Here is a 27,133-nt window from a genome sequence, read left to right on the forward strand (position 1 = left end):
TGTTGTGCTGGAGTTAAAACAGGGAAGTTGCTCTCCTCCTGTTAAATATAGGAGAGCCACCTAATAGCACAGTGGGAAAATGCTTGACTAACAAGCAGAAGGTCGCCAGTTCGAATCTCCTCTGGTACTATATTGGGCAGCAGCAATATAGGAAGATGCTGAAAGGCATCATCTCATACTGCACAGGAGGAGGCAATGGTAAACCCCTCCTGTATTCTACCAAAAGAAAACCACAGGGCTCTGTGGACTCCAGGAGTCAAAATTGACTTGACGACACACATTACCATTACTACTTTAAAAGGTGCCTCTTTGCCCAGTGAGCATGGTTTATACACGCCTCGTCCATGCAGTCTTCCATTAGGAGCATGTCATGAGCAGAGAGAACTGTCCTTGGCAGTACATCGCTTTCAGTTGCTTTGTTCAGACCCATCTAAGAAAAACTGATTGTGCGAGTGGTGGAAAAGTGTAGGACTTGGAGCCAGCTGGAAGCCCTGGTTAAGGGCTATGTTGGAGTTGAGTAGGAACATATGGATAAGGCATTTGGAACTGACTTGGGATGTGGGATGATAAATTGAGAGCTTGAGTTGAGACCTTCCAAGCCTGGACACTGGTGAGAGAGAACTTGTGCTAAAATATCCAGGATTGGAGATGGTTCTGTAGCACTGATATACATATGCTGTTGTATGCAAAGAACTACATAGCTTGAGGCTCTCAGAATTGCCTGTTTAGGAGTTTTATTTTCTACAGTCTTTGCCTTTTTGGTTTCACAGTAATCTTGAGTATTCTCTGGGGCAAACCTCTTTCTGTGCAGTGTGTGCTGCCCTTTCTGCTTGAAATACAGATCTCATCATCTTACTAGTGAAATTTTATTCTCTGCTTAGTCCTCAGACTTCAGCATATATAGAAGATTGTGCCAACTCTCTCACACGAACAAGGAAAAGCAAGCAAATTATTCCCACATGGAGGCAGTTGCTCAGCTTTCTGTTCGTTTAATCTCCAATTTCCCTCAGAGTTCCAAAAATGTGTCAAGAGCCTCATCCCTCCCTACTTTCTTCTCTGAGCCATTTATAGGATGGTGCTGAGTTTAGATGCAAGAGCTTGATTCAGCTCTTAACATCAGGAGCAGCTTGCTTGTGAACAAAGTTCTCTCTCCTACCTTTTACTGTATGCATGCTAATAGGAGTTGCATTATTTTGAAACATCTTCTATATGTACTGTTATATTTGGGGGGAAACATCATATTCCTTGCATGGTTCACTATGAAAGAACTACTACACAGGTGGTCAGTAAAAGTTTTATGGGATTTAGGTATTAGGTTAGGGTACTAGTTGCACACTTTCAGAAAGAGTAATTTGAAACTTACATAAGCTTTTAAGTGACCAAGGTTCAAATTAATATAGCTTGTTGTTTTTGATGCTCTGTTTGACCTGCTCGGGGAATAAAGAGGAACAATATACTAGTAAGAGGAAATCTTTAATGTAACAGAAGTAGATTGGTACAACATTTGGGTCTAGTAAACGCAAGCTGATAAAAATCTATTTTCTTGAAAAGTAGTTTTTAATGTGTGAGGATAAAAGGAAATTCATAAAAAATACATTTAAAAAATTAATCAATTCTTTTAAATATGCTAACATTTAGTTCTAAAATGGTTACTGACTGCAACCACAAGACCTTTAAAGCTCATGAAACCAATACTACCTCTTCTTTTTCTGATTATTATAGTTTTTTCTCCTTCTGTAGTGCAAGTAAAGTGTGCTGTCGAGTCAGTGTTGACTTCTGGTGACCACAGAGCCCTGTGGTTGTCTGGTAGAGTACAGGAGGGGTTTACCATTGCAAAGTATAAGATGATACCGTTCAGCATCTTCTTATATCGCTGCTGCCCAATATAAGTGTTTCAGTGAGGATTTGAATTGGCAACCTCTGGCTTCGTAGTCAGGCCATTTCCCTGATGTGCCATTAGGTTCCTGAGCAAGTACCCCACTGTAACTTTTGGTGCAAATCTTCAAATGTATATAAACCTAGGATGGTACAGAGTTTGGCAAAAAATAATTACATGCTATTTAGCCATTTTTGGAAGGGTGGTATATAAATTTAATAAATAAATAAATAGCAATAGTCTCTCATTTTCAGCTGGGTCATTCTTCCTTTAGGTTGTAATTGTCTGTGGATAGACATTCTAGGCCATTTCTGACAGTAGAATCCCCATTCTTGAGACTACTTCTACAAGACCTTTCTGTGGCTAAAACCATATTGTAGGAAGGATTTTTATGTGTACACGTACAGTCAGTCAGTCAGTCCTTTATTGCGGTCATAGACCAGTGCATAGTTAAAACATACATACTTACATACAAAAAAAGAAACTCAGCATAATAAAACGGACAGATTGTAACACAATAGTGACAAGTTAAAATTAAGGCAGTTGTGGTGAACTCCAAATAGGTCTGACTGAAAACCTTATTAAGCAGAGCACGTACACATTTGTGGCATACTTAGTCTGAGGATTAAGTGGGATGAGCAACCAGCCCTGCCCACCACATACTTAAAAGCAAGGGCATTAGAGTCTTCCCCACCCTGGCATGCTATTCCACCCTGTGTTCGCATTTGGGATTCTAATACTACTTTAAAGGACTCTAAAACATGATTATGGGATGTTCCTTCTCTCCCCACCCCCACCCCAGAGTGTTTGCACGGCGGAATAGTGCTCTGTGGCGGATGAGGATATGCATCCCCTCACTTTTAATTGCATGGCAGACAAGGCTGGTTGGACTTTAAAAAACAAAACAAAACATTTTTACATGTCAGTCTTGTATAAATAATATCTATTAACAAAATAATCAAGTTTTGAGTGGTCTTGAATATTTGTCAGCTACAGTTTTTACCTAATTCTTATATGTTTCTCATGAGGTCAGGCCAGATATGAAAACTTTGGCATACCTGATCATTTTCGTTATGGCACTTGGCAGACCTGGTATCAGATCGTAGGGAGCGCCAAGTTGAGAAAATCCTTCCTCTTTCATTCAACATCTCTGGCCTTCAAGAAGCTGCTAACTTGGGCATGGGCACCTTGTGTGTGGGAGAAATTCAGGGGAGGCAATTGCTTCTAATAAAGTTATGTTGTATATGAGAGAGCTTTTAAGCAAGAAACATCTGGATGATATGGAACAGAATGTCAAAGGGAAAAACTAAAGCTAATGACAGGTTTAGTGTCCCCCTTTTAAACAATTGAAACTCCTGCTCTTTTTGTTACTTTTTGTTGTTGTAGAAATGTTAGCAAGTAATACAATTTCAGCAAAAAACAAGAAGCACTATCAATCTTCTATTTCAGCAATAACTTCCTGTTCCTTTTGCAGGAAAGAAGGATGTTACCACATGGTTTCAAAGCACTTTTTTTCCTTTGAAAAAAACTATTAAACTCTTCTGCATTGTTTGTATATCTGAGATATTAGAATTTTCATAGCCTAGTTGCAGCTTGTTGTAGTGTTATTTCTGATACTTGCTAGCAAAATCAGTTCTCTCACAGTAGGGTTATGAGCTCTTCTTTCTTCCAGATGAACGATCAATATTTATATTCATGATTTGTCAGCAAGGACTTATTTTTAACACACTTACTTCTGTTTTTAAATCTCTTCTTAACTAGCAGCCTAAACCTCAAGCAGAAGACTGTAATTTAGGTCCATTGAAAGACTTTTGTGATCTGTAGACAAAGGCAAATTCTTGAAATGAATGGAGCATGATAGTTGTGGTAGCTACATATATTCATAATAGATCAACAGCATTGCTCTCATTTGCTTTCTGAACATGAAAATGAACTTCTCTTTGAAACAGAGACTCCTCAGTTCCTTCATATAGGAAATATTATTGATGGAGTAGACATGAGGGCAGAGGTTGGAGTTCTCACCAGGAACATCTTAATTAAGGGAGAGACAGAAGATGCCTGCTACACTGGCCGAGAGTGCAAGTTCTTCAGTTATGATACTTTTGGTGGACACGTTAAGGTATGGGAGAAGTGTTAATTTGCTTCCTGTCAGCTTAATGACAGACCAAAGAGGCCTCTATAAATCTCAGTATTACTTGTAAATATTACTTACTTTGCGTGTTCATATTTCCTGTGAAACTTTTCTTGCCTAAAAAATTTCTCAAAGCCTTAATTTACTTAGACAAAAAGTAGATTGAAATGTGGCATAAGGAAGTGGTCCTCATTATGATGAGAGTGTGAACAGAGTTGTGTTTGATTCTTTAGGTATTCTAAGATATTAAAAGTCATAAACGTTTTTTGTACAAAATCTAGAGCCTTTGTTCTGAAGTCTTGTCTTGACAGACACAGAGGAACTGTCTTGTGGGTCATATAAAGAAAAGGAGCAGGATTGTAGTCAGGATTCCCTTGGTGGGTGGCAAGGTACACAGAAGTATAGAAGGAAACATGAAGGGAATATACTAGTGACCCAGATCTGAATAATCTTTGGTTTATGGACCAGTTTATCAGCTGTTGAACAAATACAGCCCTGCAAAGATTCACAGCTGACAATTGACCTATAAGAGACCTATTCTAGGAAGGGGGAGGGGAAAATGGAGCCTTTCACCTATAGATGCATCCTTTATTGTATAGCTTTCTGGCTGCAGTAGGAAACCCTTTGAAATCCAGTTAGTTGACTAGCACCTATCTGTATGATTCCTTATCTCCTCTTCTGCCAACACAGAAGTGGAGATGGCACTTGGGATGCCAGGACAGACAATGAGCACAAAGCATTGTTTCCTTCATTAGCAAGCTGAATGACCCAATGGCCTCCAATTGCTGATTACTAGTATACACAAACAATGAAGTACTGTACATACTAATTTTCTGTTTAGCAACTGTAGACAATCCTGAATTGCTCCAAAAAGGTGATTCTCTGCCTTAAACCCTGTTGCAATGTGGGGTGGAAGATTGTTTACCCTTGATGGTATTGGGCAATACTCCCCCCACCCTGCCCCCTTTAAGGGCTGTATACATGTGTTGGCATTGGAATATTACAACTGGGAAGTGCTCATCCTCCGAAGAGGCTTTTAAAAGAAATAAAATGGAGCCATATACAAAACGTATTCAGCAGACAGACTGCTAGCTCTCCCTTCCCCCCACCCTTTTGTCCATGCTGCGAATTTATGGCTTGTCATAAGCAGGTATCTGATGCCACGAAGAAAGGGTACATTGATCTTGTGTAAATGCTGATGTGTATGTAATAATCTCATAAGTATGAAATACTGCTGTCTCCTTTTATTCTTAGTTATGTATTTTTAGTAGTACTTTCAGTACCTTGATCTACGTTCAAGTAGACTTTTAAAAATTTATTTGGTTTTATTGTTTGTAGTAGAAGTTTGATTGTCTTCTCTTCTACATTTGTTTTAATCTCATGCTGGTCGCTGACCGAAATCAAGAGATTTGATTTGATTTGATTTGATCTTGAAATGGATCAGCTGGGCCTGTCATGCAGGGGCTAGATCTGTGAAAAGTCCACCTGAACAAGTTTTTCTTTCCCATCTGAGTCAGGTACACCCCTGAGAAGGCACAAGTTAATGTGACAAAAAACAGACAAAAGAAATGTTAATGTGCAAAAGAACATGTGAGGCCACAGTAAACTTGTAAACTATTCAGGCATCCCAGAATGCAATCAAGGCCATAGCATTTCAGTATTATGCCCTTCAGTATTATGTATGTATCGATGAAATGGGTGTTGTAAGGAATGTAAGTGAACAAACTATTGTTAATCTGAAAAGGAATGATGAATAAATAATCAGTTGGATTATCCTTTTATGATCTTCCAGATTGTGAAGAATTTCACGTCTGTTCATCTCTCCTATGTGGAATTCAAACAAATGGGTCAACAGCTGCTTGGAGCTTACCCTGTTCACTTTCATCGCTGTGGAGATGTGGATGAGAAAGGAGGGTACAGTTACAAGACTTATGTAGAAGGCCTCTCAATTCATCATTGTTTTTCTAGATGTGTAACCATTCATGCAACAAATGGCTTGTTGGTAAGAGCATTAAATACTGCAAAGTCTGAAATTATTGTTTGAAAATGGGAGCTGGAGGAACATGAATATTTTATTCTTTAATTCCCTTCTAGAAAACTCTGAGTATGTCTTTTGGCTAAGGCATGATACTGAGATTATCTTTGCAGCCTTATTGAGAATTTACCCTGTAGTCCCATACATAGGGCAAGGCACACATACGCTGCAGGAACTTTACAGAGAGGGCTAACCTGGATGCTGATTATATAGTTAATATTAATCAAAATATACATTACTGTCAGAAGGTAGCTAGAACACACGCTGTGAGTTTTTCTTCTGGCTTTCCACCACCACTACTGCACTTCTGGGTGGGGGAAAGAGACTGGTTGAGACTTTTTTGCTCTCTTCCACCTGTTCTCAGCTTTCTTGTTATCTGGAGAACAGATAACAAGCACTAAGCACTTCTTATCAACTAGCAATAGTTGGGATTTTTCAGTGTTAGATCTGCATTGATCCCTAGAGCTGGATGGAGGAGATTGGAAGTTCATATTCCTGTTCTTTCACTCCCTTTTCATATTGGTGACCAAGAGCTTACTGTTACACCAGTTTTAGGACGTGGTGAGCATACAAGGGATTGCTTTTAATGGCTCCACTTTTCAGCAGAGAGGTACAGTGACAGGAGATAAGGGTGTGCATGAACTGCAGATCAAGCATTGGTTCAGCACCAGGCCAGTTTGGCGCTGCGGGGAGGGGAGCAGGAGCTTTAAGAAAGAAGAGAGCAAGTCCCCCATGCGGCTCCATGCACATGGCGCTGGCACAAGCATGGGTGACATTTGCATGGTCAGCATATGGTGTTGCTGAACAAGCAAATGGTGCCCGCACATGCATGGATGCCATGTGCATGCTGGTGCTGTGTGGGGATACTTGGGAGGAGCACTGCTGCAGCAGGAAGCTGTATGGGGCAATGGAGAGCAGGTAAGGATCTGTTCTATACTTTCTTGAAGCTCCCACTCCGCTCCCCACGACACCGAACCAGTGCTCAAACTGCAGTTTGTGCACACTCTTGTTTTCATTATACATTATTTATTTAACAACATTTGTATATCGCCCAAAACTGACATCCCTGGGCAGTTTACAACAAAGCAATACAAATTAAAACAAGATATAAAGGTTAAAACGTTACAACAATTTATAATTTAACACAATATTACAACTATAAAAAACTGTAATCTAATTAGAAGCCTGGGTGAAGAGGTGTGTCTTTAAAGACTTTTAAAAAGTTGTCAGAGATGGGGTGGCTCTTATTTCAGCAGGGAGTGCATTCTAAAGTCCAGGGGCAGCAACAGAGAAGGCCTGTCCCTGAGTAGCCACCAGACGAACCAGTGGCAACTGCAGACAAGCCTCTCCAGATGATCTCAATGGGCGGTGGGATTCATGGTGAAGAAGACATTCTCTTAAATATCCAGGGCCTAAGCTGTTTAGGGCTTTATAGGTTATAACCAGCACCTTGTCAGATGACCCAGAGACCAAACTGGCTACCTCCATTCTGTACCAACTGCAGTTTCCGGACTAAGTACAAAGGCAGCTCCACGTAGAGTGCATTGCAGTAATCAAGTCTGGAGGTTACCAGCAGATGTACTACTGTTCTGAGTTCATTCATCTCGAGAAACAGACTCAGCTGGCATATAAGCTGAAGCTGATAGAAAGCACCTCTGGCCATTGCCTCAACCTGGGACACCAGGGAGAGGCTTGGATCCAGAAGCACTCCCAGACTACATACCTGTTCCTTCTGGGGAAGTGTGACCCCATCCAGAACAGGCAGATCAAACCCATCTCCCAAGTTCTGACCCCGTGCATTAAGTACCTCCATTTTATCTGGATTCAGTCTCACTTTGTTGTCCCTTATACAGACCATCATTGCCTCCAGGCAGGCATTTTGGGAGCTTATGACTTCTGATAACGTTGACATGGAGAAATAGATCTGGGTGTCATCAGCATACTGACAACACCCTGCATCAAATCTCCTGATGATCTCTCACAGAAGTGTTATGTAGATGTTAAGCAGTATTAGGGACAAAATGGAGCCCAGAGGGATACCATACAAAAGTAAAGATTTTGAAGAACAGTCTCAAAAAAACACCATCTGGAACCTGCCCAAGAAGTAGGAGCAGAACCACTGCAAAGCCGTATCTCACACCCCCAACCCTCTCAGGCGCTTCAGAAGGATACAATTGCCGATACTATTGAAAGCCACTGAGAGATCTAAAAGGACCAACAGAGTCACACCCCACCTGTCAATTCCTAATTGGAGATTATCCATCAAGCCGCCCAATGCAGTCTCCATCCCATAGCCCACCCAATTTGAAACTGGTCTAGATAATCAGTTTCCTCCGAGATTGCCTGGTGCTGGGAGGCCACCACCCTCTCAATTACCTTGCTCAGCCACAGAAGGTTGGAGACAGACTGTAGTTACTTAACTCTGAGGGATGCAATGCAGATTCTTCAAAAGAGGGCTAATAATTGCTTCCTTAAGGCAATGAGGTATCCTGCACTCCCTTAGAGAAGCATTTATAAGAGAAGCATTTATAATCACTACCAGGCCTTCTACAATAATCCCCCTGCCTGATATTATAAGCCATGTCAGACAAGAGTCAAGAGAACAGGTGGTAGGCTGCACTGTTCCAAGCAGCTTGTTCACATCCTCAGGAGTCACAAAGTGAAACTGATGCAGCCTAACCACATAAGAGGAGTTGCTGGACACTTGCGCATCGCACACTGCCATAATTGTGGGGTCTGTGTCTAAGTTGGCCCTAATATGAGAGATTTTATCCACACAGAACTCATTAAATATGTCAGTGGATAGTTTGATGGTTCCAAATTCTGATTCAAGGGAGGAGGGGCATGTACCAGCCTTCTCACAACCCTGAATAACTCCACTGGACCTGAGCTTGTGGACACAGTGCGGGCAGAAAAGCATAGCTTCTTTGTCATATGCATCGCCAGACATAGATCTTCAAATGTGCTCCATGTTGTAATCTGTTGGAATATAGTCTTTCTCCCCTTGTACTCCAGTCATCTTGCTGCTTCAGGCCCTGTAGTTCTTCTGTATACCAACAGGGTCAGTTCTGAAGTGGATCGGAGAGGATGTTCAGGAATGATCATGTCTACTGCCCTAGTGAGTTTGTTGTTGCAGTTCTCCACCAGGGCATCAAAAGGATCACCAGCAGTGCAAACACTAAATCCTTCCAAGGCTTCTTGGAATCCTCTTGGATCCAGTTATTTTCTCTGGTGGACCATCCCTCACCCCTGCGGAGGTGAGATGTGATTATGAGTCCAACCTTAACCAGATGGTGGTCTGTCAATGATAATGGGGAAATCACAGGAATTCACACCCATGGAACACAACCCTGATCAGAGTGAAGAGCAGAACAAGCGTGTGACCAGTAATGTGCGTAGGTCCCGAGATAACTTGGGATAGGCCCACAGTTGTCATGGCTGCTATGAACTCCTGAGGCTGCCCTCTACAAATTGTTCCCAAAGTGAATATTGAAGTCCACCCCCACCGCCCTATGGGACTCCAATGCCAAGCCTGACACCAAGTCCATCAGCAGTGCTAGAAGGCTGTTATAGGACTCCATTTGCAGAGCAATTATGCCCTTGTGACTCAGGGCAGATCGAAACTCCTGAGCATGTACTCCTTTGCTGTTTGTTCTATAGAGACATTTGCGCCTCCCTCATCCTTCCATTGCTAAGCAAGTATCCAGGGCATTTGAGCTGATTTTACAGCTCCTTGCTGTTCTCTAAGCCTGCCATCACATACAGCGTCGCCAGGCACTGTGCAGCTGCAATCAGCATTTGTCAGCAGATGGTAGGCAGTGAGTCCCATCAGCCTCAATCTGATCCTTGGTGACTCAAGGTGGCCTCTACAATTGCTGACTCAGTACTGATTCAATAGAAAGACTTGTGCTCCTCCCTTTTTTCTACTGCTCCTTATAGCCTGGCTGTTACCCAGTTTTATTACTCAGGCTTTTATGTATTTCTGTCCTCTCATGTCTTTTAATCTTTTAACACCCATTTTTATGCCCCCCCCCCTTATGACTTGTATGACTTTTCAGTCTGATTTGATTTGAGCTCAGTTAGGGATTCGGTTGGGCAGCGGGGTGATCAGTATACCAACAGAAGTCCCATGGTCCCCAGACTCAAAGTACACACACTTGATATGGTCAGCCGTGTTCCCTCTAAGGTGTGCGCACATGCCTGTGCTCACAAGTTTGTTGATGTCCGCTCAGTTAATTTTAGATCCTGCCTAGGTTTTTCTTTAGAAAAATTACATTTGAGTTGGCAGTTCATTCTGAACTTCAAGATTCTTACCATCTAGCTATAGATTCATATGAAGAAAGTGATTCATGAAATACACTTTGGTTCATCTATGGAAATCTATTTGGCAATTGATTAAGCTCATTTTAATAACCTCACAAATGATGAATGTGGCTCTGTTATGTTTTTGACAATCCAAGTGTCTTTCATATTGCAGCTGTGCCATGATTATAAAAACATAATACACTTCTGAAGTTTCCATGTAGAGAACTGGACATGACATAGCATAAACATGTATTTCTGCAGGTAAAAGACACCATTGGTTATGACACACTAGGCCATTGTTTTTTCCTGGAGGATGGTATTGAGCAGAGGAATACGCTGTTCCATAATCTAGGGCTAGTCACCAAACCAGGGACACTTCTTCCTACAGACAGGAATATCACAGTGTGCCCAGTCATGAGGGATCGAGTATTTGGAAACTATGTGCCAGTCCCAGCCACTGACTGCATGTGAGTACTTGGCTAAATGAGGGTGAGGGGAGGAAAGACTAAGCTGCTTCTGTTACATGGGCTTAATTAAGTGTTGATGGTTTCAAGGAAGCAGTGTGGTGCAATGGACACAGTTTGGGGTTTGGTCATGGGAGAATAAAAATCTGTGCTGAGTCATGAAATCAGGATACCTTAATCTTAGGCTAAACAACTCTCGCAGGGCAGCATCCAGACTAGTTAGTCATAACTATCTTAATTCCCATTAATTTCAGTGGCTGACATCTAGACCAAGGAAGTGCCAGTGCAGCAAGAGGAACAGATCAACAGACCTCCCAGACTGACTACACTGGTGCACCAGGGAAGGGGCAATTTTTTATGACCTCCCCTTTCCCAGGAAGTTCTCTATGCCACCTGAAAATATGTCCATGAGGGTTATACAGTCCTTTGAAACATATTTTTGGATGGCACAAGAGGGTTTCCTGGGGAAGGGAAGAGAATTACAAATTGCCGCTTCCCCAGTGCATCAGTGGAAGTGCTGTTACTTTGTTCTCAGGATTTCAGCCAGTGGTACTTGGTCTAGATACTGCTCGCTAATTGGCCTGACAAGTCTGTGATTAAAAATCAGCTGAATATGTGTTTCAGCCTGCCCTGAGTCCTTGGAAAGGAGAAGAAACAATGTTTAGTTGAAGTAAAATTTGATAACTCTGTACTAGGTTGCTGTTAACTGTAAGACACACATGGTGAGTTCCTACTTTGGAAACAAAATGCTTAGTGTTTTGACTAATAATTTTAAGAATTACAGTGGGTATAGGAAAGAATCACCCCCTTTGATAGACCTTAAATTCTGGTTCCCTTACATCCTGAAATGAAAACACAAAGAAAATTCCCGTCACCAGCTGTACTTATCCAATGCAACCTATAACATCCAACTGAAAAACATCACAATTACAGTTCAAGTTCGGTCACATTGGATGGTAGGTGTTGATGGACTGCTATCCTCCCTGGATCCAGTCGGCCCTCCAAACTGGATGGAAGAGCAAGGAGGAAACTGGTTAGAGAGGTTACCAAGAGGCCAATGGCCACTCTGAAGGAGTTAAAGGACTTCATGGCAAAGAGTGGTTGTTCTGTGCATCTGACAACAATTTCACGAGCGCTCCACAGATGTGGCTTGTTCGGGAGGGTCGCAAGGAGAAAGCCACTTCTCAAGAAAGGCCACATTAAAGCTCGTTTGAGCTTTGCCAGAAGGCACCTTGAAGATTCTGATGCCAAATGGAAAAAGGTCTTATGGTCAGATGAGACCAAGATTGAACTATTTGGCCTCAACACCAAACAGTACACCTGGCGTAAATCCAATGCAGCTCACCATCCACAGCACACCATACCTACAGTGAAGCATGGAGGTGGCAGCATCCTGTTGTGGGGGTGTTTCTCTGCCTCAGGGACTGGGGCTCTCGTTAGGGTAGAAGGAAAAATGGATGGGGCAAAATACCGTCAGATTCTGGAAGAAAACCTGCTACCCTCTGCCAGACAGTTGAGGATGGGCAGAAGATTCACCTTTCAACATGACAATGATCTGAAGCACACAGCAAAATTGACCACACAGTGGCTGAAGGAGAAAAAAGTGAACATCCTCATGTGGCCCAGTCAGAGCCCAGACCTAAATCCCATAGAAAATCTGTGGAGAGATTTGAAGATAGCAGTCCACCAACACCTACCATCCAATGTGACCGAACTTGAACAGTTCTGTATGGAGGAGTGGGCAAATATTGCTCTGTCTAGATGTGGAAGGTTGATAGAGAAGTATCCCAACAGACTCAAGGCTGTTATTAAAGCAAAAGGTGGTTCAACAAAATATTGACAATGGGGTGTGTGTGTGTGTGTGTGATCCTTTTTCAATCTCAGTAATTCTTGTTTTTTATTTCTGACACTTTTCCTGGACTGTAATTGTGATGTTTTTCAGTTGGATGTTATAGGTTGCATTGGATAAGTACAGCTGGTGAAGGGAATTTTCTTTGTGTTTTCATTTCAGGATGTAAGGGAACCGGAATTTAAGGTCTATCAAAGGGGGTGATTCTTTCCTATACCCACTGTAATAGGGTATATAATAATAGTAATAGTAGCAAATGCAAGTAGCACAAAGAAAAGCATTTTAATATACAAAGTTCAAGTTGATCACATTATCTCTTCCAGAGAATTCAAATTCTTATCTTACTTCAGTCTCTTAATCCTCCATAGAGGAAAGTGTTTATTTATAAAAGCCGGATAAGAACAAATTCCAGTTTGTTGTCAACAACTGCTGGTTTATGTACTATTTTAAGTACTACAACTCAATGTATGAAGAAAATTTCTAAATAATAATGAACATTGCTTAAATAAATCGATTAACTTTCTTGTGTTCAAACCTAAGAGTCATGTAGGATGTGCAATTGATAGTATTTCAATGTGTTTCACAGGGCTGTTTCAACATTTTGGATTGCTCATCCCAATAATCATCTTATAAATAATGTAGCTGCAGGCTCACAGGTGAGGCTTCTTGGCATGATGGCTGACAAGACGAGCATATTTTTATAATGTGTGTCTGCATCTGACTAACCTTTTCCCTTATATTTAAACCAGCATAGCATCATCATATGCACAAAAGATGCTAAGTGTATTTTGTTCAGAAAACTTTATAATCCCTGTTTTGGAGATTGTGCTTTTTGTGGAAAAACATTTCTTACTTTGGCAACATATTCTTCAAGTTGTTATTGTTTATAAGCCAGTAGAATTGTGTTGGGTCAAATGTAATGTAAAATCTCTTTTCCAAAGCAGATACATTATCTTTAATTAAATCAAAGTCCATGAATTCAGTTTCAAGTAGTATGTTAAACATTTCTGAGTGTTTGCATATTCTTGGTGCTGCTGGATTGAGCAGGATTCCTTTGAAAGTTCTTTTGATGCTTTATTGTTGTTTGCTCATATAATCAGCATGCTGAGCAATCTAATAATGCAGTAATAAACATTTACAGTATTACTTCATAACAATTATTTTACTCTAACTACGTTGTAGTATTTGCAAGTATGGTGCTTAATGAAACTGGAATTCAGTGCCTAAGTGTATTGGGAATTATGTAGGGTGAAATCCAATCTAAATTACCCATGAGTAGTCCCACTGAAATTAACGGGACAGTTTATAGGAATGCTAGGCAGGAGCATTGACAAAATGGGCAGTGTGGTGGCATAGCCAAACAAAAATGGGTTTTTTGGGGGGACTGTATAAATATACACTATATTTTAAGGTAAGCATGACTGTTTTGCCATCTAAGATGTAAAAATATTTAAATAATCCAGAGAGAAGATTAAGAACTGATCAATGAATATTATAATAGCTTTTAAGATGCAAAAGATGAAAGAAAGCTTATGAAACTGGAGTTTTGTTTTGTTTTTTCTTGCTAGTCAGTGCCTTAACTCTGGGTGTTCCTCGAGGCAATTTTTAGAAAGGGTTAATCCTGGACTGGATTAGCTCCCCAGAGCCAGTCTTTCTGCTTTATTCCATGGAAGGAAGCAGACATTAAAGACTGCTGTCCTCTATCCTTTTGAAGGAGAAAACCAAAGGATGCATATTAACAATCCTAAAATAGCCAGTACTTTGTAGAGCCCATTGTTTACTTTAGTCAATTTTTTCATTTAAAATAGTTATTTTCAACTTATTTAAATGGTATAGCTGGGAAGAGAGAGAGCACATAATGATGGTGTCACTTTGTTAGAATACAGATTGACCTGCAATGACTAAGTTTATTCTCTTTTATTTTAAGGATGCTGGAATATGGTATGTATTTCATAAGGTGTCTACAGGAGAATCATATGGATTATTTTCTGAAACCAAAGCTGAACTCAGCCCACTTGGAATTTTCTATAACAACAAGGTTCATTCCAACTTTAAGGTAAATGATGAGGCCGATAAGTTGCAATATTATCTATGGTTTGCAGTCTAAAGTAAATTGAAACTAGGCTTCCAGTTAATTACTTGGCCAGAAAAATAATAATTTAACACAGTCATACTTCTTAAGATACTTATTATACATATAAAAGTGTGAAAATGTGTGCTGCTAAATCCTTTTGAAGGCTGGTATTTTTAGTTATACGCACACCTGATGTTAACCTGTGTCTTTGTGTTTGCATTTATATACGTGTATATGTGTTGATGTCACTGATGTCAGGAATATTCTGTAGTGAAAGGTTAGAAGGGATAAATATCAGATTGTTTTGTTAAGCAACATCGCATCTATTTATTGCTTTATATTTACAAATTTCTCTGTGTAAACCACTGTGAGCCATTTTTGGAAGGGCAGTATGGAAATCTAAATAATAATAATAATTTTAGAAAAACAACAAAATACAAAGATCTACAAATTGAAATTGAAAGGCTGTGGCAGAAGAAGACCAAAATAATCCCAGTAGTAATTGGCGCCCTAGGTGCAATTCCAAAAGACCTTGAAGAGCAGCTCAACACCATAGGGGCCACAGAAATCACCACCAGCCAATTACAAAAAGCAACTTTACTGGGAACAGCCTATATTCTGTGACAATATCTATAATAATAACAGCAACAATATTGATAATAAAATTCAGCTATCCCAGGTCCATGGGAAGGACTCGATGTCTGGATAAAACAAACCAGTCAATAGCATCTGTCTAACTGTGTAAAGAACAACAACAATAATAATAATTGATAATAATAAATGTCTTTTATCAACTGCAATCAGTTGTATCTCCCTCAGAATTAGTCCCACTGGCCATTTAGGCATCTTGAGAAAGGCACTGCATGATCTGCTCGTGAGGACACAGAGCAGGCACAAAAGGCCCCGCAAAATCATCCTTGATTATATAAAATGATTGACCATAATTACTTAACAATGGAATAATCCCCCATCTAGTTCTCTGTCTTCTTTCCAACTGGCTTCTGGTGTTCTTCCAGAAACATCTTGGTGTCCTTCCAACATCAGTCACCCCAAAGAAAGGTTTCATATAATTTTAGATAAGCATAGGTGGGTTTGGAATGTAAAGAGGTTACAGGATAACCTTCACTTATCTATTGTTCCTGGCTTGCGTTTTTAGCTATAAACACATTTCAGTCCTTGGGCATGATACATAATTTCCTTGCTTCTTTGAGATGGTTACTTAAGAAGAAGATGGAGTTCTAGAATTTAGTTCTGCAGTTTTTACTAAGTAGCCTAGGGTGCTGTGGCTCACATGTGGGATGGCTGACTAATGTTTAATTGGTATGGACAAAGGCTTTTCCTTCCTACAAGTGGGGCCCAAGCATGGCTGGAGTGGGGAGAAGGGTACACTTTACCAGGATCAGCCCAGACTGCAAACCTATTATCATGAAGAAAAACACCTAAGGCTAAATTGTAGCTAATGTTTGAGGACATTTACGAAATGTTATGTGCTGCCTTTGGGTCTCCACTGTAAGATTTTCGGAGCCAATCAGAAGCAGAACAAGTAATACAGGTGGCCCTTGTTATTTGCAAGGGTTCCGTTCCCGCCAATTCCAGTGGATAATGAAACTATGAATAACGAAAACATGAGTCAATGAGAATGGTTAGGTTCCTTGCTCTGGGGAAAAAACCTCCTAAAAGGTAGGGAAAGGTAGAAAAGCATAGTACCTTGTTCTCCAGGAATGCCCAAATCCTCTTATTTTTAAATTTAAGTATTTTTTTTTAAAGAGCCACAAAATGGCAGGCGAAATGACATCAGAAGTCATTTCCTGACACTTGGGAACCGCAGATAGACAAAAATGGTAGATATTAGGGGTGTGCACGGAACCGCCAACTGCGGTCCGGCACTGGGGTGGGGGGTACCTTTAAGAGCGGCGGGAGGGTTTACTTACCCCTCCCACCGCTTTCCAGCTCTGGCGCCGTAATGTTAAGAGTAATTGGGGCAGCAGGATACCTCCCTGCCGCCCCTTCCCCGCTGACTCCCAGTAGTCCTTTGTGCGCGCGCGCAAAGGACTACTGGGAGTTTTTTAGAGCAACAGTGGGGAAGGGGCGGCAGGGAGGTATCCTGCTGCCCCAATTACTCTTAACATTACGGTGCCAGAGCTGGAAAGCGGCGGGAGGGGTAAGTAAACCCTCCCGCCGCTCTTAAAGCTACCCCCGAACCGAACCACTCAGGTCCGGACCGATCCGAAGGCCTTTAGAATGGCCTCCGGACCGGTCCGGGCCCATCCCTAGTAGATATGTGCATGAATCCCTGTGTGCTCAGAGGCCATGTGTGTGCACCTGCTGCACAAGAGCTGCTGTGGGTGTGGAGGCTGCCAGTGCGCATGGGCTGCTAGGCGGGTGGTGTGTGCCCCTGCAGCACAAGAAAGCTGCATGGAGCAGCGGAAGAGCACTTCTAAAGGTGTCACTCACCCCATGAACCGATTCAGCTTCAAATCTGTGCTTGGATCTCAATTTGTGCACATCCCTAGAAAACTGCCTATATTTCATGCCACGGATAAAGAAACTGGGCCTTTATGACCTATCCCTGGATACATGAAACCGCAATCCATGAAACCGTGGATAAAGAGAGTCTCCTGTATTCTGAATAGTAAGTCGCTGGCCACTTAATAATAAATAATAATAATAATAATCTGATGTTCTTGGAAGGAGTCTTAATTTCTGTAATGAGCATTGAATTGACCTTTGACATCAGTATTGAACTCCTAATGATTTATATCAAATGAAATAATCTTGAGTTTGTTAGCATATTTCCTTTTCTGTTTCTTAAAAAAAAAAAGCATTGTATCTTTGACTGAGTAGAAGCAATCATGTTAATGATGTCAGTTAGCTGGATTTTGCCCCAAAGGCAAATGAGCCTTCAAAATCTAAATGGTGTTTCTGTTTAGTGATGACATAGCTTTTAACTTTGTCATTAGCCTTGTATCTAGTTCAAAGAGAGAATATCAATAGATCTGCCTTTGACTTTGACCTCCTAAGGGTGAGATATTCTGGGATGTTTCATTCCTGCTGTAGAACATAGTAATTCCTTGATTTCTTCTGTGAAGGCTTCCAGATCCTCTTCTCTTTAGTTTCTTTATAGTAAATAAGTATAATTAAGAGCTGCAAGAGAATGTGCACAATACCGCGACACACAGATCTCTATATTGGTTTCTTGTAATTGAAGACAGAGAGAATTAATCTCTCACTTTTCTCATGTATTGCAGGCTGGATTATTCATTGATAAAGGTGTCAAAACCACCAATGCAAGTTCTGAAGATCCAAGGGAGTATCTGTGTTTGGACAATAGTCCAAGGTAGACTATATTCTGTGCAAGAAATGATCAAGCAAAAGCATTCTCTCCTTGTTTAGAACATAGGAAACTGCCATATACTGAGTCAGACCATTGGTCTGTCTAGCTCAGTATTGTCTTCACAGACTGGCAGCAGCTTCTCCAAGGTTGCAGGAAGGAATCTCTCTCAGCCCTATCTTGGAGAAGCCAGGGAGGGAACTTGCAACTTTCTGCTCTTCCCAGAGCAGCTTCATCCCCTGAGGGGAATATCTTCCAGTGCTCACACATCGTCTCTCATTCATATGCAACCAGGGCAGACCCTGCTTAGCTATGGGGACAAGTCATGCTTGCTACCACCAGACCAGCTCTCCTCTCAACTTTAGTCTCTGAGCAAATTGCACATTGAACCCCCTCAAATCCAGTTTTATGTGGATCTTGCAGCAAGTTCACAACATTTCACCCGTTTTCATCTTGCTGATAACTGAATTCTTCAAGTTGTTTCTCCTACTTCCCTCACTGGTACATGTCTATGTATAGATCTGCAGTCCTCCTAGTTCCTCACACACACACACACTCCCCAGTCTGGTGTGTGCCTGTCTGTTGAATTGGTAGTTATTGGCATATTTGTTTTTAGATTGATATTACTGTATAGAAAGAGGTAGTTCAGAGCCCCATTTGGCTTGTGTGTCCGAGGATGTAAAAATCCCTATCAGGTAGGGATGTGCACAAACTGGTTCAGTGCCTCAGGATGGGAGCGCTGAACTGGGTCAGGTGGGCACAGCCGAGCCAATCCGGTAGGGTGGGGATCGATTCCTTTAAAAAGGAGGAACACCTGCTCCGCCACCATTCATTCCACTTCTCATCCAGGACCAGTGCTGGTACGCAAAAGACTGTGCGTGGCTGCTTCCCTTTTTGCAGCATCCTGAGCACGGTGTTGGCATGCACACGACTGCCATGTATGTGTGGTGTCCGTGTGTGCTGACACTGCACACAGGTTTCTAGGAATAGGGACGCAGCCATGCGCAGTTCTTTGCACACCAGCCCCAGATGAGTGGTGGGGTAGTGGTGGAGCAGGAAAGGACCTGTGTTCCTCCTTTTTAAAGGAACTCTTCCCTGCCCCGTCCACAGCTGCTGAAGTGACTCATGCACATCCCTACTATCAGGGACTTGGCTTGTATATCTGAGGATATGACATTCACCTGTGTAGAGCTTTTATAGAGACATTTGAACCACCACTGAATTTTTGTGCTAGGAGTTAACTGGCCCTTGATTATTTCCAACTCTCTCCTTGCCTTTCTTGCCTTTTCATCAAGAAAAGAGGAAATGTTCAAGAAGCAGTGACTGCAGCTGAAATTCTCTCAAGAACTAAAACAATGTTAAACCCTTCAATTGCCTGTCTCAGCACATTCCTGTCTTTTGCAGTTTGAAACTACTATAGAGCCCTTCGTGGTAAGGCAATTAGGCTCACTCAGTCCTAAGCCAAATGCAAGCAAGCTTTTTAGCTTCACAACTCAAACACATTACCCTTTTCTCTGCACATTAGCTGATGTGTGCTGAGCAGTATATACAGAAGTATATATAGTTTGCATAGAGAGATATAAGCCTTATTCACACATTATGTGCAACACTCATACAATGAGTTTACAGTGTACACAGTTAGTTATTAATGTTACGTTGTTCATATATTTGAGGGGCTTGTACCTAGGTTCAATTTTCAAATGAACACAAATACAGGCACAAAAATATATATGAGTGTAAATGCCTCTGTTCGCTTGTACAGCATAATGTCTGAATAGAGCTATAATGGAGATAGAGAGTTTTGTATTAGAGCTATTTCTGACCCCCATCTCTCCTTTCTTAAAAATGTAAGATTTCGACCTCACCAAGATGCAGATCCTGAAAAGCCCCGGGTTGCTGCTTTGATAGATCGACTAATTGCTTATAAAAATAATGATCATGGGGCTTGGATCAGAGGAGGAGACATCATCATTCAGAACTCTGGGTAGGTGTTAGAGGGCAAGTATAAAGGAAATTGTTGTTTTAAGCAGAGTTGCAGTAGCTAACTGCACCTGTAAATCTTTGTACTGTTAATTTCTAGGCATAAAAATAACACTTATTGGAGTTCATTAAGAGTTATTGCCTTACTGCATTGTTCAAAACAAAGGAATGTCTTTTCAAACTTAGATGGGAATTTAATATGAATTTGGGGCAAAGCCCAGAATAGACATGAAGCAAATAAAGGTGGTGTTGGTTGTGGTTGTTAATTGAGTGGCATTACATAGACGTTTCTAAAAACTATACAAATATAACACATTTCCAGACTTATAAAGGCAGTCTTACAAATCTTAGCTTTTGTCCTAAAGGCACTCCTAAAAATCCTAACTTTTGTCAGATGCTTTTTCATCCTTGTTCTCATTCTTCTATATGCTATTTGTACTCATATGTCCTGTACATGTGTACTCAGCAGTAAGTCCGTGGTGTTCAGTGGGGATTTCTAGATAAGTGTACATAAGATTGCAGCCTTAGATATTTAGGCTGCAATCCTTTCCATTTGTACTCATGATTAAAGTGCATTGAATTTAGTGGAACTTGTTTCTGCATAAATATACAGAAGATCACAATTTAACCTGCACTATTTTGAAATTGTATATTTTTTACTTTTGCAAAGCACATGTTTCTTTTTGTTTTGTTTTTATTAACTTATTGTCTGACTCGAAACACACTTGTGTTGTAATGTAACATAATGTCATGGCGTGTGGTGTGCTGGTGTAGTTGCTGGTATACTCCATCAAAATAACTTATTCTGTTTGTGTGCTGTCTGAGGATTAAAAATTTTTTCAAGTAGTTATTTTTCCCCCTCTCTTCTAGGTTTGCTGATAATGGAATAGGTTTAACCTTTGCCAGGTTTGTGTTACTTTTAATTTCTGCATTTTGGTATCCGTTTAAGAGCTCTGATGGGTTATTCTCTCTAAGATTTTGGTGCCATTCTAATGACTTGAGACAACAATCAAAACTATTGAAGTATTTCTTTAGAGCCAGGAGTCCAGAATGTTGTCCTGAACTTCAGTTCCAGTGCTTGATGAGTTACAGACTTGTGACCATGAAAAATACTGATATTTAGAACTTCTAAGAAAAGAGCTTTGCTTTGTTAATGCAAACTAGGCAAAAATGCTGCTTGCCTCTTGGAGAGTCAGACAACCATCCTAGTGCTCCTGCTGCAGAACCATTGCTGAAAGTAATCTCTGGGTTTATTTTTGATAGTGATGGAAGCTTCCCAAGTGATGAAGGCTCCAGCCAGAAAGTTTCAGAATCCCTATTTGTTGGTGAAAGCAAGAATTATGGCTTTGCAGGTGGCCAAAACAAATACTGGGGAATTGGAGGAGCATACAGTAAATCTCGCACTCTGCCTAGAAACCGGTAAGCATACAGTGCCTGGAACAGTGTGGCTCTTCCAGAAGCATAATATTTTCCCTCTCCATATGGAATAAACAATAAATCCCAAGCTTTATATTTAGATTAAACCTGATTTTTACCTCCAGGTCTTTTCCCCATGCCTTGAACCGAGGCATTATGGCAATACTTTATTTTTAAACAAAACTAAAGATGCATTCAATATTTCTTTAGAAGCTTACATATACTGTCTTTCAATTCTGAATATGCAAACCTTGTAATTTCCTCCTGGAAGGCACAGTTTTCCCTTAATCAGGATGCAGGAACAGCTCCCTCATACCCTGATTCACTACTGAACCTCTTTATGCTAGAACAAACATTCATCCACACATTTGAATATGTACATGTGTGTACGTACGTATGTACGTAAACACACACAACTCATTTAGTTCCTAAAGTTACTCTTAACGCCTTTTATTTCATCATCATGATCAAAAATTGGCAACTAGTTTTAATCTTTAAACATTTACATTCTGTCAAATGAAATGAAACATATCTTTAGAAACTCTGTGCTCAAATTTGTGAGTGGTGTATGTAGTCAGTTGCTAGCTTCATGTTCCTGTCATGATGATGAACTAAATTTCATGCTAACCTTTAAGAATACCCACTTCCTAAAAAAAAAATAAAAAATCTGTTACCTGCCAAGTTGGTAAGCAGCTTATATCATGATACTTTTGGAATAATTGGCAGGTACCTTTTAAGAAGGGCACATAAGAACAAGCCTTTCTGCTGCTCCAGTTCCATAATTTCTTGCTGACCTAATAGATCTTTGTTGTGATCTGCTGTATATGCACAATATTGGGTAATCCGCCTGTGCAGGAGCCTCGTGGATAGAATTCTTAAGCTTCTCAAGGCACTCTAGCCCCTCTCCTCATGCTCAGTGTGACTGTTAACTTTAATATTTGGAGTGCTCGATGCTCAATTCCTTTCTAACAATGGTCGCGTACTCCTTGTCAGGACTTGCGTCCTCTGATCAGCTTGGTTTCTAACTGAGACAAGAGAAATATTGGTAAACTACATTATATAAGATATTTTGGGCTTCACTTTCAGACTGACTCGTGATTTCTCTGTTCCTAACAGCATTCATTCATTCATTCATTCATTTATTTGATGTAACGATTGTGATCTGAAATTATCCATCACAGATTTTCTCCAAACAAAACGTTTGTGATTGTGTCCAAAAAATCAATTTTTGATCCATCTGTCCATTGAAGATCATTCCAGAAGCTTTGTGGGTCATCCAGATTTCCAGAATCATCCAAAATGGGGTCAATATAATCAAAACCTGAACACTTTGGACACAATAGCAAATGTTTCGTTTGGCAAAAACTGCCTTTCAAAGTAAGAATTTTATCCCGACTGTCCAGCATGGTGGTGGAAGCATCATGATTTGAGGCTGCTTTGCTGTATCAGGACCTGGATGGTTTGCCATCATTGATGGAAACATGAATTCAGCTGCTAATCAGAAAATTCTAAAGGACAATGTCAGGCCATCTGTCTATGAATTGAAGTTCTGAGCCGGAAGTGGATCATGTAACAAGGCAATGATTCTAAACATTCGAGCAAGTCTACCACAGAATGAATGAAGAGATTTCATGTTTTGCAGTGGCCAAGTCAAAGTCCCCACCTAAACACTGTTGAAATATGACAAAGACCTGAAGCAAACTATGTGTGCAAGAAGCCCTTAAATGTCACAGACCTTAAACAGTTTTGTACGGAAGAATGGGCCAGGATTTCTCCAGGCTGATGTGAAAGACTGATCACCAGTTACAGAACAAATTTAGTTGCAGTTACGGCTGATCAAGGAGGTGCCACCAGTTACTGAATGCAGGGCTCACCAATACTTTTTCACACCAGGGTGTTTGTTGTTGACTCTTTCTGTTAAATGAATATTCAGAATATATCCATTTTGTCTGAGTTACTTATCCAATAGGGTTGCCTTCCTGTCATCAGGGAGCTGATAAGCTTAGCTTAGAATCTAATCATGTTTTGAATAAGAATTGTGCCAACATACAGACCATCCTAGGGGGTTCACAAACATTTTCTCAGCATTGTACCATGTACTGACTAGAACACAGAGAAAACAAACGACTGAAATCAAGGAACCTGTTTATGATTTTGTATCAACTTAAGCAGAACCGTCTGCTCTTCCCTACAGTGCTAATGTAATCAGGATAATGTGCATAGCAAAGCCTGTTCACAATATCATCTACCTCCAAGATGCTAGAAAATCTCTACAGAATACAGGAGGCTGACTGCTCCTTTCTGTTGAAACACCTTCCTCCAGACACCCTGGCTGTAGATTGTGCTACAGGGAGTAAAACTGGGAGAAAACACTCTACTCCCACTGATAAGGAGGGTAGAAAACTCAATGCAATGGGGAGATGATTCTACCTGTGAGTTCTTTGGCTGTAAGATATCCATCCTTTGGCTGTAAGATATCCACATGGCATATATGACAAAGTACAATCTCATTATCAGGGAACAGTTCAGTGAAGAGCTGAAGAATGCATCAGAGAATCCGTGGAACATATGCAGTATCTGTAGATGTAAGCACACAGCGATTGAGCACAGCAAAACATCTAGCATAGTGCTAAGCCAAGACCTTGGCTGGTGTAATTGCAACGAATAGGCATGCTTGGCTGAGATCCTGTAATTTACAAATTGATATGAAGGAGAAAATTGAACATCTGCCTTTTTGATGGAGATAAGAGCTAGGGCTTGGGCCAACAGAGACCACAATTCAGATAAAGATTTTAGATGCCAGTTTCGATCACAGCAAAAACAAGTTCTAGTAAGAACTAATCTTCTACTTTCCTTTCACTGTCTCTACAACTGGACTAAATTTGGTGCAGATTAAGGTCCACAAGTTAGATCTCTTACACCTCAAATGTTCATGCGTCCGCCATCTTGGATCGGGGTGGATGATATTACAAACTACACCACTGAGATCTCACTCACTCACTCACTCACTGCAACTGTACCGAATTTGGTTCAAATCGGTTAGATAGTCCTCAAGCTAGTGCACTTGTGCCTCAGAGGTTTGTGTCGACCATCTTGAATTGGGGTGAATGACATCGTCACAATCTATGCCATTGAGGTGTCCCTATGTGTCCATACAGCTATAGCAAATTTGGTTCAAATCAGTTAAGCAATTCACAAGTTAGCCCACTTGCACCTCAAAAGTTGATGCATTCACCATCTTGAATTGGCGTGGATGACATAATCACAAACTATGCTGTTGAGGTAACCCTATGCATCTCTACAACTGTACCCAATTTGGTTCATATTGGTCCAGGCATTGTGAAGTTGCGGGTGGGAGGCACACACACGGACAGACACACAGAGAATGCCGGGTGCTCTCATAAGCCTACTGGAAAGTAGGCTTTAAAAGGTCATGGACAGAGGCTAAAGCGGCAACAAAGTCAAAAACAGGGTATATCTTTGACAACTTTCTGAGTTTGCAATCGAGAAGCAGCAACACTTCAATAAGACTGGCTACTTCGGGTGTTTAATAGCATCAGATGTTTGAGTGCTGAGCACTGAAACTTTAGGTTTTGCAATAGAATTTTCAAGAAACCCATCTTTACAGGTATAAAAACAAACACACTCCCTACTCTCAAAGAGGAAGTAAAGACTTTGCTGAAGAAGGATGCAATAGAACCAGTAAAATGCAAAAACCTCTGGGAGTGGTTTTACTCCAGATGCTTCCATAGTTCAAAGAGAAATGGAGGAATATAACCTATTTTAGACAAGGTGTCTGAAGGACTTCGTTACTTACCAAGAAATTCAGAATGATCATATTGCAAGGCATTCTTCCTTGTTGATAAGAGAGGAGTGGCTGGCAACACTAGATCTGAAAGTTGCCTTCTTCCATATAGGTATTTGACAATGCCACCAACAATTTATGTATTCACAGTGGCGGAGTCCAGCTCCAAGAGTGTTTATAAAGTGCATGCATATAGTCATTGCATTCCTCAGAACACTGGGTATACAGATGTATTTGTGTTTGGATGTATTTGTATTTAAATGACTGGCTAATGACAGGTATGTGCAAAACTGATCTCTGGTCTCAAATTCAGTACATGCTGCAACTTCTACTACAAGATCTCGGAGTCTAAGTAAATTGGAAGAAATAAAAACTGACTCCAGTTCAGAGACTTGAGTATGTTGGGAAGTACGTTACACGAAGCAAGAGTTCCAGCCGAATTACAATGGCCTACTTACATTGCTGGAAATCCCACAAAAGATTTTTAAAACTCTGGAGTGGTGGTCAAAAGAAAAGAACCTCAGCCAGGGGATTCCATTTCAACCTCCAGTACAGTTGATGACAGGGACTGCAGATGTGTCAGTGCTGGATTAGGGAGCTCATTTTGGGACAAAAGATCACAAGGCCTCTGAAGCACTCTACAAAGAGATCTACAGATTTATTTTCTAAAACTTGTGGCAAAATAGTTTCTCCCAATATTACATGGCAAGGTGGTCCATTTGATTATGGATAACACCGCAACAATAGCCTATGTAAATTGATAGGGAGGAACAAGGTATGGCAGGCAACCTGAGTGTACAGATTGGAATTGGTGCATAACACAGGGAATATTTGCAGTTGCCTTACATATAAGGCAGATGGACAGTGTGCCAGTTGAGCAGGAGAAACAGTTGAATCCTAGAATGAGAATAGAACTGACCTGGAAATATTTAACACAGATTTTGAAAGATTTGGGCCACCCAGAAATAGATCTTTCCCCATCAAATCACAAGTTCCCTCGGTACTGTTCAAGGGCTGGACTTTGACCCCAGTCCGTGGGTGGGAGGATGTGTGTGTGTGCATTTCAGATGTACTGGAAGGACAGTCTGATATGTTTTCTCTGATTCTCTGATTCCAATAACAACAAATTTATTGGTTTTGTTTTATTCCAATAACAAACAAAATTGTAGTATAAAAAACCAGCTGCATCCTTGTGACACCACGGTGGCCTCATTAGACCTGGTTCTCAATGCTGCTACATTTTGTCCAAGCAACATTACCAATGTCTGCCTTAGTGCCAGAATTTACTATTTAAGAATCAGGGAAAGATTCTGCACCACAGTTAATAAGTTCTGAAGTTAGTTTGCCTGATGAATAAACTAACAGACAGAATTCTGGTAAATGTGAGGAGAGAATCCACGAGAAGAAACTATGACTAAGTGGAGAAGATTTTCCAAACATTTTCCAAAAGATTTTTCCAAAACGATTTTGACCCTTTTTGCAGCAATGATATGACAAGTTTGGAATGAAGTACTGCTTCATTCTGACAGATTTGAAAGGGAAAAGGCTGACCAGTGCCTCCCTGAAGGTGCATTTGGCAGCAATTTCTGCTGAGCATCCAGGGTGGGACTCAAAGTCTGTGTTTTCACATCTGGACGCAAAGAGATTCCTTAAACGATTAAACAATTTCTGTCTGCCATCTAAGAAACCAGTACAATCTGTCATTGGTACTTTCAGCTCTGACTGAGGACCTTTTGAACTTTTAGTGTCACTTCAGTGGTTCTGCCTTTTTGGTCGTTATCATGATGGTGCATAGAGTCAAGTGAGCTGCTGACCCTTAGGTCTAACACCCTATATGAGATTCTATCCTGAATACAGCCTTGGTATA

At 40.8% G+C, this 27,133-nt stretch overlaps 1 protein-coding gene across 7 annotated transcripts in view; it reads left to right on the forward strand.

Annotated features, from left to right (window-relative positions):
- CEMIP2 (cell migration inducing hyaluronidase 2) overlaps nucleotides 1-27,133 on the forward strand; it is a 93,919-nt gene that overhangs the window by 42,625 nt on the left and 24,161 nt on the right. For 6 of the 7 annotated variants that reach the window (XM_053294017.1, XM_053294018.1, XM_053294016.1 and 3 more), the window contains 9 exons: nucleotides 3,826-3,995; nucleotides 5,800-6,009; nucleotides 10,609-10,814; nucleotides 13,247-13,316; nucleotides 14,588-14,716; nucleotides 17,983-18,071; nucleotides 19,918-20,049; nucleotides 20,916-20,951; nucleotides 21,309-21,464. In XM_053294017.1, the coding sequence (XP_053149992.1) occupies nucleotides 3,826-3,995; nucleotides 5,800-6,009; nucleotides 10,609-10,814; nucleotides 13,247-13,316; nucleotides 14,588-14,716; nucleotides 17,983-18,071; nucleotides 19,918-20,049; nucleotides 20,916-20,951; nucleotides 21,309-21,464 (1,198 nt within the window). Of the gene's footprint in view, nucleotides 1-3,825; nucleotides 3,996-5,397; nucleotides 5,525-5,799; nucleotides 6,010-10,608; nucleotides 10,815-13,246; nucleotides 13,317-14,587; nucleotides 14,717-17,982; nucleotides 18,072-19,917; nucleotides 20,050-20,915; nucleotides 20,952-21,308; nucleotides 21,465-27,133 lie in introns of those variants that run through there. The other variant, XM_053294023.1, reaches the window with a different exon arrangement.

The sequence above is a fragment of the Hemicordylus capensis genome, chromosome 2, assembly GCF_027244095.1.
Source record: "Hemicordylus capensis ecotype Gifberg chromosome 2, rHemCap1.1.pri, whole genome shotgun sequence".
NCBI lineage: Eukaryota > Metazoa > Chordata > Lepidosauria > Squamata > Cordylidae > Hemicordylus > Hemicordylus capensis.